This window comes from Phodopus roborovskii, unplaced genomic scaffold (assembly GCF_943737965.1).
Source record: "Phodopus roborovskii unplaced genomic scaffold, PHOROB, whole genome shotgun sequence".
Taxonomy (NCBI): Eukaryota; Metazoa; Chordata; class Mammalia; order Rodentia; family Cricetidae; genus Phodopus; species Phodopus roborovskii.
In genome coordinates, this window is record NW_026126415.1 from 622,121 (window position 1) to 638,662 (window position 16,542).

The 16,542-nt window shown below is 42.0% G+C and overlaps 1 protein-coding gene across 2 annotated transcripts in view; it reads left to right on the plus strand.

Moving 5' to 3' along the window:
• Slc38a9 (solute carrier family 38 member 9) overlaps positions 1-16,542 on the plus strand; it is a 59,608-nt gene that overhangs the window by 38,314 nt on the left and 4,752 nt on the right. For both annotated transcript variants that reach the window (XM_051183068.1, XM_051183069.1), the window contains exons 10-12: positions 4,951-5,057; positions 13,967-14,080; positions 15,446-15,594. In XM_051183068.1, the coding sequence (XP_051039025.1) occupies positions 4,951-5,057; positions 13,967-14,080; positions 15,446-15,594 (370 nt within the window). The remainder of the gene's footprint in view (positions 1-4,950; positions 5,058-13,966; positions 14,081-15,445; positions 15,595-16,542) is intronic.

Consider the following 16,542-nt stretch of genomic DNA (forward strand, 5'->3'; position numbering starts at 1 on the left):
GATTTTCAAAGAAAAAAGTACAAAAAAAATTGGGTGTATTGTACAAATTGAGAAGGGAGAGTTTATTATAAAATTTGAGGAGGAACTAGTACCAACTAATTAATTAAGGAACTAAAAAAGAAAAGGTTATTTCCTCCAGAAAAATAGGTCAGTGAAAAGTGTTTTTATATAAAAGGGAACTAATCACAGTGCAATCCATGGCTTACTGTGAATTCAGTCATAATCATAAAAGTAGCTTGATTTTTCAAATCCAAATCAAAAATACGGTTATTTAGCACTTCAATCCCCATGTTGGTTATAAGCATGCCCCAGCTACCACAGCTGGTTTATCCGGTGCTGAGGACCAAATCCAGCTTTCTCCATGCTTGCCACACACTTCACTGACTGAGCAGTCCCAAGTACTGTTTAACTTATCAGGTTGTGTTTGGTTGGGTGCAGACAAGTTTTCATGTAGCAACGAAGGCTAGCCTTCATGTGCAACTAAGGCTAGCCTTCAATTCTTGCTTCTCCTCACACAGTGCTAAGAATACAGGTATGTGTCACCATGCCAGCCAGGTTAAGTTTTTACTTTTTTTTAAAGATTTATTTATTTATTATGTATAAAGTGTTCTTCTGCCTGCCGGTATCCCTGAAGGCCAGAAGATGGCACCAGATCTTATTATGGATGTTTGGGAGCCACCATATGGTTGCTGGGAATTGAACCCAGGACCTCTGGAAAACCAGCCAGTGCTCTTAACCTCTGAGCCGTCTCTCCAGCCCCTGCTGATTAACTTTTAAAGCTGCAATTAAGATGATACTTCTGTGTTAGGTATAGTGACTCATGCCTGTAACCCTAGCACTCAGGAAGCTGAACCAGAGGATTTGTCTCAAGTTAGAGGTCAGCCTGGACTACATAGTGAGAATGTCGTCCTTAGGGTTTCTGTTGCTGTGAAGAGACACTGTGGCCTTTGTTCTTTTTTCTATAATTATTGCCTCTGAAACACAAACACGAGACTCAGCACTTACGTGGAGTTTATTGAGAGAGGGGAGAGGAAGGGGGGTAGCTGGTGGCCAACCGAAAGCAGGGGAGACGGGGGGAGGGAGAGACAGAGAAGAGAGAACGAGAGAGAGACCAAGAGAGAGAGGGAGGGAGGGAGAGACAGAGAGAGAGAAGAGAGAACGAGAGAGACCAAGAAAGAGAGGGAGGGAGAGAGAGAAGAGAGAACGAGAGAGAGAGAGACCAAGAGAGAGAGAGAGAAAGCGCACTTGGCGCTCTTGCTTTAAAAGGGAAACTTGCTTGTGCATGCGTAACTGAGTCCTCTGGCAGCCAGGTAAAGCCTGAGCAGCCAGGTAAGTCATGATGTAGATAAGACATGGCCATGAGCATCCCGTCCATCATCGGGGGCAGGGTCAGCAGACTGCTGGTTCCCAACAACCACGCCTTCGCATCAGGTGGCATAGCTTAAGCTTAGCGACCTCAAAGTCGACCTCCACAGTGACACACTCCTCCAACAAGGCCACGCCTCCTAATAGTGCAGCTCCCTTTGTGGCCGTTTTCTTTGAAAGCACCACAGAGACCTATCTCCAAAGAAAAACCCTCCCAATACTTTGAAACTGTCATCAAAGAGACTTTAGATACTAGTTTACTCTGTGTGTGGACGTTTGTGTGTGTGCCGCACAAAAGCCAGGAATTACATCACGTGTTTTCCTCAATAACTTCCATCCTTTGTGAATTTACTTGAATTCTTTAATTACAACGGAATAACCATGGCATGAATGTTATATCCTTTGAAAAAGCATATTAGGCATATTTCCCCTTAATATGTGTGTGTGTTTGTTTATAACTTCATTATTTGTAATTGCCAAAAGTATAAGCACCCAATGTCTGTCCCTGGTGAATATCTAAAGTATGGTGTATCGACACAATGGGTTACTAGAAAGGCACAAAGTACTGTGGTAAAACACAAATGAGTTATATTTTAGCAACACTGAAAAATCTTGGGTTTTTAAATTTTTGTTCAGAGTATTTGTGTCAGTCAATTGCAAAAGCCTTACTTTGAAAAGGACCAAGTTCCTAAGCTGTTATAGACAGATTGATTGCTTTGAGATGGAAAAGGTCAATCAAAGAGAAAATCAATAATGTCAACTCTAAAACAGTTTTAAGTAGAATTTGTTCATATCCATGGCTGAGAGTCCTTCTGTTCTGACAAAAGTGTCCCTGCTCCGTGACACACAGTGTCCCGTAAAACATGAACCACTGCCCTCCAACAGGTCCCAGTTGAGCAGTAAGATAATTGATGAAATTAAAGTCATGATATGAAGAGGCTCACCAGGGACACTGAAGTACAGAGAAATTGCAATCCAGAGGAGGCAGAGAAATGATCTCAGAGGAACCTATTAAGGGCCGAGAGGAGGTTGCTAAATGAGAAATTGGAGAATTCTGAGAAGTATGCCATGCACAGTTAAGGCCTGAAGTAACATGACTCATTTAGGAAATTATGAGAACTTGAATGGCTCAATTGAAAGAATACTTGTTGAGAAAATGGTAGGAAGTACTAAAAAGCAAGAACGGGTCTGAAAAGCCTTCTCTCTTACGCTAAATTTAACTCTAAAGGTCAGTCATGACTCTACCCTCCTCCCACCCTTGAAAGATAGGCTTTTGTCCTCAGAAGACCAGCCGGGAGAAGTAAGAATAAATAGTCCTATAGTTCCCTGCTTGAAAATAGAATTCGGAGTGAAGCTGGCATGATGAAATGCTACCCCAAACAGGATGAGGTCAGGGGTGCCCCTCCCCCCCTCCCCTGGACACTCTCAGTCAGCAGTGGAACCCTGTCGGAACCTTTGGGCTGGGCTACCACTGTTCATCCAGTGCTTACCTAGTATGCAAGAGACCTTGGATTTGATCCTCTGCTCTGTGTAAAACTGGATATAGTAGTGCACACCTCTACTCCCAGAGAGTCGTTCCCAAGTAAGCACGTACCAAAACCGGGTCAGAAGAGCAAGAAATGTATAAGGACAGCCCTTCTGCAAAATTAAAGGGGTTAGGAGCAAGACTAAGCCTGGCTGAGATTTGTAGGGAGGGAGAGAAGTGGATTGGGCAGAAGTAAATTCAGACAGTCCTGGCCAGCCACTATGACCCTCAACGCCTCTAGAATAGTCTATGGTTACACAAATGTGCCCAACCCCTAATACACTGCAAGCTCAGGGTTGGCTAGTACCTGCCCAGTGGGAAAGAGACTAGTGTAGGGTCAGGGCAGCAGACCCCGGAGGGCTACAGCTGGAACCATCTGCTAACATCCTCCTTGCTTAGGTTCGCACGTAAAGGGAGATCTGAGTGTTCTTCCACAGTTCCGTACCAGAGTACTTCAATATATGCCCCGTAGAAATGAACGTGCTCATAGGCCAAATTAATGTCTGCTTTGCTAGTGTGGATGGGATCATTTAATTGGTTTTCTTACAGCTTCTCCCTGGTTGTTATATAAGAAAAGTATTTATGTGGCAAGGCAGCCTTTTGAGACAGGATCTCCCTTTAGCTCAAGCTAATCTGGAATTTACTAAGTAGCCCAGACTGGCCCCAGACTCAACCTGCTAAGTGCTAAGATTACAGACATGAACCACTGGTTGGTAATTTCTTTTTCTTTCTTTTTTTTTTTTTTTTTTTTTTTCTACTTAACTGCCTTACTTTGGATTCCAGCTAAAGAGTTTGTCAGTTATTTCTCTGTTAAAAATATCAGCAAGTAAATTCATGTGCACATGAGTTTGCCATTTCCAGAAATAGTACTTTTGCCATCATGCATGTATAATGTTGTTGACTAGAAGCAGCCTCAGTTTATTAAGAAGAGTTTTAGAAAGATGACTAGAAGAAAGATTTTTTTTTTTAAACTAACAAAGGAAGAATTTGCCTACACGGTGAGTTGCGGTCACAGATAAAAAGTATAGACGGTAGCAAAGAGAGTAAGCCAGGTGTGGTGGTCCATGCCTGTAGCCTGGGTGTTGAACTCGGGAGGCTGAGACAGTCAAAGAGAAAACAGGGGAAACCGTAGACTTTTCCTGGCCCTGCCTTCTGATTTTATTTAGAGCTGGTGGTTGATTCCTAGGGGATCACTCTCCCTTCCCTGAAACAGTGTAGCAAAGAGACGGTAGACCTTGTCTACAAAGCTGCCCTTTATAGCAAGCTGTCCCTGACATTGTTCTCTGCTTTGCCTCATGCTTTGCCTAGAACCTACCAATATTGCCAAGCAGACCGTGCTCTGATTCCACGTTGGCTAATTCTTTCACGTATTACCCGCCTACAAACTGGTTATGGAATGTTACTTTTAAATAACTATTTGTTATAGAAAATTAAATGGTCAAAAATAAATCCTGTCAACCAACCACTGTGATTCTGTCAACATCTTTTCTTCCTTTTCTTGACTACATAGCCTCCAGCTGCTTATGTGTATTTTTACAAAAGCGAATCTCGCTTGACATGCTGCTGCACTCAAACATTGGTCCGTCCTGGTATCAGATCTCACCAGCGTAAGTTTTACATACTGTACCCACTGAGAACTAGATCTCAGTTTAACCAGGAATATTTTTGTGCGGTGCATTTTAGATTTTCACCCAGGAATCTTTAGTAGCCATTTCTCCTCCTGTAACTCCTTTTCTGGAGGAACTCTTCATTTTCAGACAAACGTGGGTATTGGAAGAGTGGAGGATTTTAGTCCTAGACAGGCCCTGAATTTAAAGCCACTTGTAGGATCTCAGCGAGGGATAACTGAAAGTCATAGAATGTGCAACCCTTCGTTCCTTTCCTTTCTCTTTTACGTGCCTTGACCAAGTGTAATGCTCAGCTTGAGGGACTTTAGAAATACTTGAATGATTTCATTCCCTGGAGCAATGATGATGATGATGATAAAAGTGGATGCTTGCTTGGTATTCTTTTTCTACTTGTCATTTTAACGTTTCTGGTTTTGTCTCTTTTTCTCCTAGAGATAAGATTTGAGTTCCCACAGCTGACTGGAGTGCTCACTCTTGCTTTCTTTATTCACAATTGTATTATCACACTCTTGAAAAACAACAAGAACCAAGAAAATAATGTGAGTTGTTCACTGAGAAACTGACCTTGATATTTCCTAAGGGTAAACTTTAGTCAATATTTGATGCACTTTATATTTTGAGTAAAATTGTACAATTTGTTTCTACATCTTAATTTTTAAGTTTAAATTATAGATCCGTGTTCAAGCATATGGAACTTTTAGATGGTAACTATTTTAGGCTTTTCAGGCTATATGTTCTTGTTATAGCTTCCCAATCCTGCCGTTGTGGAATAAAAATAGCTACAAACAATAGGTAAACAAATGGTTTTATCTCTGTTTCAATAAAGTTTTATTTACAGAAATAGACACTGGGTCAGATTTGACCCATAGGCCAGAGTTTGCCACATTGCTATAGAGAATCTACTTAAAAAGTAAAGATGGTTAGCTAATAACACTCCAATAATAATAAACGGGAAGGTACTAAAGAAGACAAGAGAAGAACAAAAAATAGATGTGATTTAAACCATGTTACATTGATAATTACACTAAATATAAATGATCTAAACACAACAATGGAAAACTGCCAAACTTGTTTTAAACCATGTTACATTGATAATTACACTAAATATAAATGAGCTAAACACAACAATGGAAAATTGCCAAATTTGTTTTAAAAATAAAATTAATTATAATTGTCTTTAAGAGACTTTAATATAAAGCTGTAACTTTGGCATACTATAAGAAATTAGAGCACCTGTGTTGCTAGCAGCACAAATGATGATGTCAGAGCCAAAGAGGAGTGATTATATTGTGCTCCTTATGGACTAATTCACTTGGAAGTACCATGGCGATATATATAAAATTTACATTTGAGTAAATGCCATAATGGGAATAAGTGCATACTGTGTTTTAATTAGATTTGGCCATTTACTAAAACTATAAAAATATTAGTTAACAGTACATTTGTTCTTAGTTACTCATAATGTAATGTTACACATAAAGTACTGTCTAGTCTATACTATGAGGTCATACTGTTTTCTTCGTTTGCAAAAGAAATGCTTGTGTTTTCTGTTTATTTTGCTTTAATATCAGGTTATACAGCAAATATGCATTGAAATACAATGTTCTGTCTGGAAGGGAGGGAGGGAGGGAGGGAGGAAGGAAGGAAGGAAATATAGTAATCCCGAGTCTATATTCACCCAGTGATAGAACTCTAAAATACATGACATGGGCCTGCAGGACGGCACAGTTAGCAAAGACACTTGCTGCCAAGCCTGACAACCTGAGTTCAGTCCTGGGATAAACATGGAAAGGTCTTCTGACCTTCACACACTGTGGCATGTGTGTGCTCACACACACCACTAAATAAAATGTAATTAAAATAAAGGAAGTAACAACAAACTGAAAGCAGACAAATCCACAGTTATAATTGGAAATGTTCTCCCTCCTCCTTAATAACTGGTAGAACAAATAGACCAAAAGAAAAAAAATGCAAGTGTAAGAAGCATGAAAAATACCATGAACCTGCCTGATCTAATTGACATTTACAATAGTCCTCTCAGTATCAGAATGTACATCCCTTTCAGATACACAGGAACACCTTCCAAGACACAGCACATGCTAGGCCACAAAACAAGTGTCAATAAATGCAGGAGAAAAGTATGCCAAGTATGTTCTGTGGCCATAAATGAGCGTAAGTACAGACTAACAACTCACCTTTGGGAATTTACAAAGAAATGAAAGTTAATCAGCGTTTTCCTATATAACCAGTGAATCAAGGAGGAAGTCACCAAAAAAATTAAAGGCTACTGAAAATATGAAATACCGAAATATCAAAACTTATGGAATTATCCCTAAACCTATATTTAGAGGGACATGTACAGCTATAAATACCTACATTAAAAAGTAAAACTGTGAAACGAGAAACCTAACCTCCCTCCACTTTCTAAGTGCTAGTCAGGAAGATGAGGAATTGAAGGTTATCTGCCACTACATAGTGAGTTTAAGGCCAGCCTGGACTATGTAAGACCAAGTCTTTTAAAAAAAACAAGTAGTTTAGTAGCAAAAAAAAATTTTTAGACAATATGTCATTGTGCAGTCTTGGCTGGCCTGGAACTCACTGTGTAAACCAGGCAGGCTGGAACTCACAGTGATCTGCCTCCTCTGGATTCTAGGATTAGTAATTAGTTAAATTGCTGGCAGGTCTCACATTGCATGGTTCCTACATCCACAAATTTAATTACTGTAGTTGAAGTTAGAAGTCCTGATAAGGTTCACATTTCAGTTACCCCCAGATTTGAATTTATGAGCTTGCGGAGAGTAATAGTCACTGTCCTCGGCTCACAAGTTGCTGTGGGCATTATGATCAGTGACAGATCAGGTTACTGCTTTCAAAGTCAGCCAGTATTTGTGTCATTCACAGTCTACAGAAGAGATCATCAACAACATGGCAGCAACAAACATGGCAATTTATAAAATTGGTAACTGAAAAAGGTGAAATGCAATAATCAAAAATGGCAATGATAAAATGAAATTTCATTCAGACATAAGTAGAGTACAAAAGAAATAGCTGCTTATAGAAATGTTGAAACCAGCCGGGCGTTGGTGGCGCACACACACCTTCAATCCCAGCACTTGGGAGACAGAGGCAGGTGGATCTCCATGAGTTCAAGGCCAGCCTGGTCTACAGAGCAAGTTCCAGGACTGGCTCCAAAGCTATATAGAAATCCTATCTTGAAAAACCAAGAGAGAGAGAGAGAGAGAGAGAGAGAGAGAGAGAGAGAGAGAGAGAGAGAGAGAGAGAGAGAGGGAGAGAAAAGGAAAGGAAAGGAAGGAAGGAAGGAAGGAAGGAAGGAAGGAAGGAAGGAAAGACGGGTTGAAAGCACTTCCATTTGAGAGACTCCAGCCAGAAGAGTTTAGGGAAAGGAAACCGGTTTTCAAGACTAGAAGAAGGTGACACTGTCAGAAAACTTGACATTAAAAGGATTCTTGGCGAGACCTCACACTATCGAAAGCACAAGGGTGGACATGTCACTGAGGTCTTGAAAAGATGCTTGATAATGATGAATGGTAATTCACGAAAAGGACGCGGGTATTGGCCCAGCCTTGCGCCTGCCATCTGCAGTCCAACACTAGGGAGGGGCAGCAGGCAGGAGAGCAGGGATTCAGGGTCGTCCTTGGCTCACAGCGAGTTTCAGGCAAGCCTGGGCTACAGGAGACTTTATACTTAACCAGGTCAGGGTAGGGGAAGGCAGTTAAGCTACTCTTAGAAACAAAGCATCCTAATATTCAGTGCTTCTGGTTCACTTATTTCTTCATTTGTTCATTTAGTGCAATGCTGGGTACTGAACCTGGGGGCCTATGCACACGAGTAAGCACTGGACCTAACCACTTCACTACGTTCCCAGGCCCTTTGGTGCTGGGTTTGTTTGTTTCAGTTGCAATGCTAAATAAGCACTGGTTTTAATCTTTTTTCATCCCCTTCTGCATGTGTAGCAAATACAAACCCTGTCAGAGTTTACTCAGCCACCATAATTTCTCTGTGACCAACTCCCCACTTCCGGCCGTACAGAAACCTGTGCCTGTCACACTGCACGTACAGACTGCCCGCCCCCACGAGTGCCTAACTTGTGCCCCCAAACGTCCCAATAGGATTGATTTTCTAGAAAGTGGGGCACGTCCATTTGGAAGGGTCCGTGCCTCTTTGTGGGAAGCTGAGACCTGGGAAGGGACATGGGTGCCTTGGTGTTGCCGCAGGACCCAGGCGGTCTCTGTCTGTCTGTCTGTCTGTCTGTTTGTCTGTCTGTCTGTCCTATTAGAACAGCCAGGAGCCTACAGGTGTAGTCAGTGGTGCAGTGCCTGCTTAGTACTTGTAAGTTGTGAGTTTAAGAGCAAGCGGCACAGCAGCCAGCCACACAGAACAAAGTAGAATGCTGGACGCCATCAGTTTCTCCTTCTGCTGAGTTGGTCAATGAGGGCTTGGAAAACTAGTACATATATTAAGTGCACTAATAAAATCTGTCTCTGGAAAATACATTTTAAAAAAATACTTAAAGACCGGTGTTTAAATGGACTTTTTTTCTTTTTATTGCCTTAATTAAAACTACAGTATAAAGTGAAGGTCTACCTTTTAAAGTTTTGGGTCTTTTAGTTTTTAGCTTTCCACAACTCTTCATTTTGTGAGGTACTGCATGCCAGCAGCGCCCTGACCACTCTAATGTATGAAGATATACACCGTCTTGATTATACTGAAATTGGCTTTTATATAGGCATAAACCAAGCTAAACAGATACTATATTGTTTGAGTTAGTTAATGATTACACCTTTTAAGAGCTTTCACTAAATGATTTACTAAAAATGTCCAGTTAATAGCAAGATATAAAATTTTGGAGGGATTAAAGTTTAAAAAAAAAAAAAACCCTGAGAGCTGTGAAGACAATTGAAAGTAAAAAAAAAAAAAAAAAAAAAAAAAAAGGCCCAATCTTTCCCTCCAGTTCCCAGAGCTGGGCCTGACCCTGCCCCGCCCCGCCCCACCCCTCCCCGGCACTGATGAAGGGTTATCGAGCCCTTGGCTACACTGACATGGTTTGACTTCCCTCTCTGAAGTCACTAAACGTAACTTTATATGTGTGTACCTGAACTGTGTATCCTCTCCATTCCCTAAAGCACATTTGACCAGAGAAGCATTAGGGCGTTAAAAGTGAATGTCCCATCGAAATGCATTGTCTGTGCAGATATGTGGGTTCCACATAGCCTGATAGTGTTTGTTGAGTCAGACCTTAGCAGAGCTTTCTGTGTGGTTTTGTTGTTTGATTTCATCGTTGCCCAGCTTTGATCTTTTTCTTCTCATCTGAGTCTGCAGGGACTTGTCTACACATCAGAAGCTTCTATGTAAAAGTTTGGGGTAGATCTGTGTGGCTGTTGCCTGTCATTTTTCTTAGTGAATGCTCTGTAGGGTAGTATTTTCACTGTGAACAGTACATGGAACAAATAAACTGTGTTTAACAAACAGGTGTTGCCAGGGTTACTTTTGACAGGGACAATCTAGCCCTTGTTTGGAGTTGACATTCTACCTGTCTTTTAGTTCCTCAATTCCAGCCGTTGCTTATTTATGAAGCAGAGTAAGGTGCGGGCTTCTTGACATAGACGTGCTACCTCCTCATACTGTGCTTCTATCTCTTTTTAAACATACTCTTTGCTTAGAGCCTCTTCTCCCCCCCCCCCCACTCCTTTCAAGACAGTCTCAGTGTAGCCCAGGGAGCCTCAAAGTCACAATGTAGCTGAGGATAACTTTGAACTCCCAATTCTCCGGTCTCTGTCTCCCAGTTGCTGAGGTTACAGATAGCTACGCTACCATCACACTCAGACACCCTAATTTTTCAAAAGATGCCTTTTCCTACCCTTTCCAATGAGACAGGGCTTTAGGAAGCTGTACTTTACTTTAGGTTGGGTGTAAAGATGGCATGGGTTTCAAAGAACAGCAAGCCATTCATGGGCGGTGCTGGGCCTCGGTACTTCCGTAAGAAAACAGGCACATCCACTGTCCGCGCTGTCCCCTAATGCGTGCTGAATACATGTAACAGAGCCGTCCTCTGGGGCGGCCTCTCTGGTTGTGGCTTCATGTTATACTCTTTGATACTCCTTTTTGCCCCCCCCCCTCTCTCTCTCCATTATTGAATATGGTCTAAATACCTGGAGACTGGTAAACTTTTCACCATAGCAGCTCAGCACACACAATTTGGCACCAGAAAGACCTTGTTTAGAGGTTGGAATATTGGTTTCACCAAGTACTCACCACATAAAAGTTTTGTGACTTAGACTCCTCTGTAAAGAAATGGAGCGCAGCCACACCATCAGGTTTTACGAGGGTCAGATGGCACGCCAGGCGGTGCTGGATGCTGGCGTCTAGAACCGGTTAACAGATATGTGTGCTGCATGTAAGGAGTCGCTGCCATCATGACCAGGGTGTCCCCCCGACAAGCCCGCAGTGCCCACAGGTGGGGCGGGCCATGGAGAACCGTGCTGGACATGGAACCATGTCTGCCTTATTGCCTGTGAGCAACAGCTTACATGGCAGAAACCTATGACTGTTTAGCACCTCGGACCGGATAGTGGCCGCTCATAACACCAGGGTCTCTATGGGAAAGAAGCACATTAAAAAGAGACAGACAGCGCACACTTGTCCACGGGCCAGCTACCAGTTACTAACGCCCACTTCAGAACCCGGTGCTCTGACTTCTGGGGCGTGGTGTGCCATGCATCTCATTTAGAACACAGAGTGCCAGGGAGGCCGGCTGCCAGGCCCTGTCTGCGTTTTAGCCTAAAAGTTCATGCTATGTCCAGAACTGTCCTACATAGTATTGGGAGCGTAAGGTGAAAAAGACCGTCCTTGTCTCCAGAGTCTCATGGTCCGATGGTATGGATCTATTTAGAAGAAAACTTAATGATAAAACAACTGTAATAACTTGGCTATTTTTTAATGTCAAGGGACATCTTTCCACTCGAGAACTTTTTTCAAAAAACTGATAATTTTGGGAGCTGGAGCAATGACTCAGCCTTTAAGTGTGTGAACTATTCTTTCAGAGAGCCCAAGTTCAGTTCCCAGAACCCACATTGGGCCGCTCACAACTGCTTGGAACTCTAGCTCCAAAGAATCCAACACCTTCTTCTTACCTCTGTGGACACCGGGCCTCCTGTGCATATACCAACACACACACAGACATAGACACAGACACACACACACACCTTAAAATATAAATAATAGTAGTAAATCCTTAACTGGATTGTTTCTATAATAAAAGTTAATGGCAGTTAGAATGTAAGCATTGCTGCACATAACTAATGTCGTAAGAATAGGGAGACTGGGAGGGAACACGGTTTTGTTGGAAGGCGCTGGCCTTGGAATCACCATTCACATCTCCTGAAACTTCACTTAGGAGCATGTTTTATAGGAGTCGGACTAAAGTCGTACAGTCAGATGATACATAAGTTAAAGGTTATCAGTGAAATCCACCACCCCACCCCGGGGGGGGGGGGGGGGTGGGGGGGGGGGGGGGGGGGGGGGGGGATCCACTCCCCCCCACCCCACCACCCCACCCCGGTGTGTGTGATGCATATGTGTGGACATGTAGAGACCACAGGTTGAAATTGGGAATCATCTTCCATTGTTCCTACCTCTTCATTGAAGCAGAATCTCTCAATCAAACCCAGAGCTCACAGATTTGACTCGTCTTGCCAATCATGTTGCTCTGGGATCCCATCTCTCCCTTCCAAGGCTGGAATTACAGGCCGACTTGGCACGGACGTGGAGAGCTGAACCCCAGTCCTCGGGCTAATTTGTAAAGAGCACTTTAATCACGGAGCCCTCTCCCTGGCCCCCCAAGATTTTCTTTTCTTAAGGGGGCCATATTGGGCTGCACAAATGATTCAGCAATTGAGAGCTTGTACTGCTTTCTCAGAGCTGGGATTCAGATCCCAGTATGCACATTGGTAGCTCATGACCACCTGTAACCCCGGCTCCCAGAGTGTCCTTGGGCACCAGCACTCACAAACACACACACATACATAAAAACAATAGATCATGTTTTAAATGAGGCTGTCTTAGTTCTTGAGCCAGCTTGAGTAGGTGGAGAATGGAATGCCTTTGAAATGTTGTAATTGAAGCCAACTACTTTTATATGAAAATAGGCATTTCTTGATTTGTTTTTTCTCAGAGGGTGGCACAGCCCCAGGGAAAACTGAATTCTACCCTGGGCCCTAGAGCTTCATGAACTAAAGAGAAAAGATTTAGAAGCTATTCACTAGACAGTAAGCTCTCACAGAAATTTGAAAGGGCTGGGACCAGTTTGCATAAGCGTCTAGCTCCAAAGGCCTACCCACTGTCTCATTTCTGATACTGAATCCCCGGGTTGTTTTCAAGCTGAATGTCACTTTAGACGTGACCCTAAGATTTCTCATAGGCTTTTGTTTGCTTTTTAGCCAGATTTATGAATCTCAAGTTTATAAAACACTGTTGTTGCTTCAGCCCATTTTAGGAGTCATCCAGAAAAGTCCAAAATGTTCCCTAATTCCAATGTCTGAACATTCTTACTATGTTATCAAACTTCAAAACTGCATATAATTTGTTCTAATCTGTTTTCCTAGCTTTCATGTAATTTCTATCCAAAATGAATAGGCCTGTTGCTACAATTTAGTTGTGTTGAATTGTTTGCCTTAACTTAAGTGGTAATGGAGGCCGCTTGTAAGCTGTGGAATCTGCTCTGTTTGCATCTAACAGCTGGCTGCTTTCAGTCAGCTTTTTCTTTTGCATGGACCAGGGAGGGAGGAAGGGGTGGGAACATCGGTGGAAGAAAGCAGGCCACTTTACTTAATAATCTGTGTTTGTTTGCTGACTCGGGTAACAGCCTTGGACAGCTATTTGAACAGCTGCTTTTTAAATGCCCTTTTGTTTACTGTGTAAGTTTTTAAAGCTTGCCCTTAATTCATACTTGTGTCTACTCTTTAACTGGTGCCCCTCCTTTATGAAATATATTTTAATATGCTCCACTCCCTTGGCCTACACATACTTTGATGATACAAGCTAATTTGCTAAAAAAGAATTTTAAAAATTTCATAGGTCAAACCAAAAGTGGCTTATACTTTCTTGTTTGTCTTTATTTGTTATGATTATTTTTTAATTTGACAAATGTTACCTATTGAAATTAAATTAGAACTTCAGTTGTGTTAAACCATAGTTTATATTAGCTCTCAAAGTCTTCTAACAAGTAGTTTAGTCTACATATTCCAGACAAGTTAAAAAGAAAAACTATATATAATTGCATTTTGTGAAAATTAGGAAGTATTCAGACCCATATAAAATAAAAAGATACGTGTGGATTTATTTGTCAGACTCCTTACTTAGTGTGTTTAAGTACACTTACTGTAAATGTCTTCATACTGAGTAAACATTTTTACCCTGTGTTTATATGCAGGTAAGAGACCTGTGCATTGCTTATATGCTGGTAACACTGACTTATCTCTATATTGGTTTCCTGGTTTTTGCCTCGTTTCCTTCACCTCCATTATCCAAAGATTGTATTGAACAGGTAAGGCACTGTGTACACGTGTGTGACTTTGCATGTGTAGCAAGGAGAAAGATACAGGAGCCAGATGAGTCAGGCCTGGACTTGAATGCCACCTCTACCTTCCCGTCCTTTCCAAGTTTCTGTTTCTCTCTTGCATCAAGTAACATAATACATGCAGGCTCCATCTGATGGATTCTGGAATAGGGTCCTGCATACCCTGCAGCTTGTGAAGCTCAAATGCACCCTCTTGCACACACATTTCCGTTTGTACAGACCACGGTTGCCAGCATTCACATGGATCTCTGAACCCTCCACTGAGAATGCACTGTAGTCCCTGATTTTCCAAAGCTTCCTTGTGGAAATGTCCTGGGTGAACCAGCTTTAACTCACTGGTCTTTAAGGACAGGACTCTCGTTTAGAGACTGGGTAACAAGGAGCAAAAGGAAGCAGACGACTTAGCTTCTAAAAAGTGAGAGCCAGAAACAGTAAGAGAGAAATCCTTTGCTAAGCAGTTGTAGTGAAACTTAAAAATAATATCTCAGGTATTAAAGGATTTCTCATGAAGAACTTACTTACGGGTAATTTCCTAGTCAGAGGGAACCCTCTAGGAGTCTAGTGACCGTGTTTTAAGCCAGTTACAGGGTGTATTTCAGCACCGTTGTTGATAGGCTCTCTACAAGGCGGCAGAGCTGCTGCTGTGTGATAACTGGAAATGATCTCCTCTTCATCGTGTTGTTTGTGGACGTTCTTTGGCAGCCAAGTGTTTGCTGAAAATTTCCCTGATATGAATAATCCCACATAAAGCCAACTCCCCCGGGAATGAGAATATTTGTGGTATTCATAGTTGGAAGGGGAAATATAATTCTGGGTTATTAACTTTTTCAGCTACCAAAGTAAATCCGTTCTACTTAGTGCTAGACTGCAAGCATTGTGGCACCTGGTGACAGGTGTCCTCTTGCCGTGCACAGCCTTCAGAGTGCTGCAGGGTCACCGGAGGAAAAACAAGAGAGCTGTAGTAGATACAACGTCACCGAATTTAGTTTGCCATTTAAATAAATCAGGAACAGATTTGCTTATTGTATTTGAACTTTTTAGAGCTACGTTTCTTGGTCTATCTGTTGCAAAGGACAAGGTTTTCCTCATTGTTTTAATGTTGAATCGTTTTCAGACCAGTATGTTCTTAAACAGAATATGCATGCCAGTGTGGGTGTTTTATCAGTTTCTGTGTGAGTTTTGGCTTCTGTACTCACCTCCTAACAAGTAGTTAGCAAGCCATCATAAGTGACTACTGGGGCATTGCCTGTGTTCACGCTAAGCAGAACGTGTTGTGACTTGGAATGTACTGCACTGAGTGTTGACATCACTCCGTTGTCTTTCTTGGACCAGAACTTCTTAGACAACTTCCCTAGCAGTGATGCCCTGTCCTTCATTGCAAGGATCTTCCTGCTGTTCCAGATGGTGACCGTCTACCCACTCCTAGGCTACTTGGCTCGTGTCCAGCTCCTGGGCCACATCTTCGGTGACGTTTATCCTAGGTAAGGGTTCTTCTCTTGACCAGCAAGATGTGCCAAGCAACAAATGACTGTGCAAACAGGTCAGTTTAAAGTTTGACTGATCCTTTTGCTATTTAAAAAAAAAGAAAAAATGCCTAATGGAAATGGTTACTAAGGATAGATCACAAGGTCCCTTTCCCAGAAGAGCTTTAAATAGAGATGCCACTCCCTTGACTAGGACAATCTGGTGTCCATCCCTTCCAGGAGAGTCTATTATTATCTGTGTGAGGATTTAACTGCTGCTAAGTACACCGTGCCAAGGAGTGATTAACACTTAGAACCTATGTTGCTGTGTTGCTCAAGAGAGCGAATACATTCATTATTGATATTAATACTCATATGTTTATTAGTAGCTGTACAGTTCTATAGAAATGCTCACTTGTGTAGAATTGAAGGTGAGACATAGAATGAGTTTAAATTCTTATTTCATACATAACAAGTTTAAATTGCTATGGGAAGTTTAACCTTTTAATGGGCCGAGAGGAATTGTACATCCTTTTGAAAAAGATCTGTTCAGGTTGTTACCCTTATCCAAGAGAAATTTCCATGTAACTTCATTGTGTCTCAAGGCTTTCCTGAAGATTTCTCGCAGTATAGTAAATATTATAAAAGCAAAAAGTACGTAGCCTTGTCTTACTGGGAAGAAATTAGCGTTGGGAGGGAAGGTGTTTGAGGGAGCGTATCACTAAGTGGCCAGAGATAGCCTGGAGCTCATGATCCTACCTCAGCCTCCCAAAGGGTGGGATTGTAGGTATGAAGGGAATAAATACTTTAAAGGATTAAAACGTATGAATCCAGCTTTTTTTCTTTTCCTTCCTTCCTTCCTTGTTTGTTTGTTTTGTTTTTTGAGACAGGGTTTCTCTGGAGCTTTGGAGCCTGTCCTGGAACTAGCTCTGTAGACCAGGCTGGCCTCAGATTCACAGAGATCCA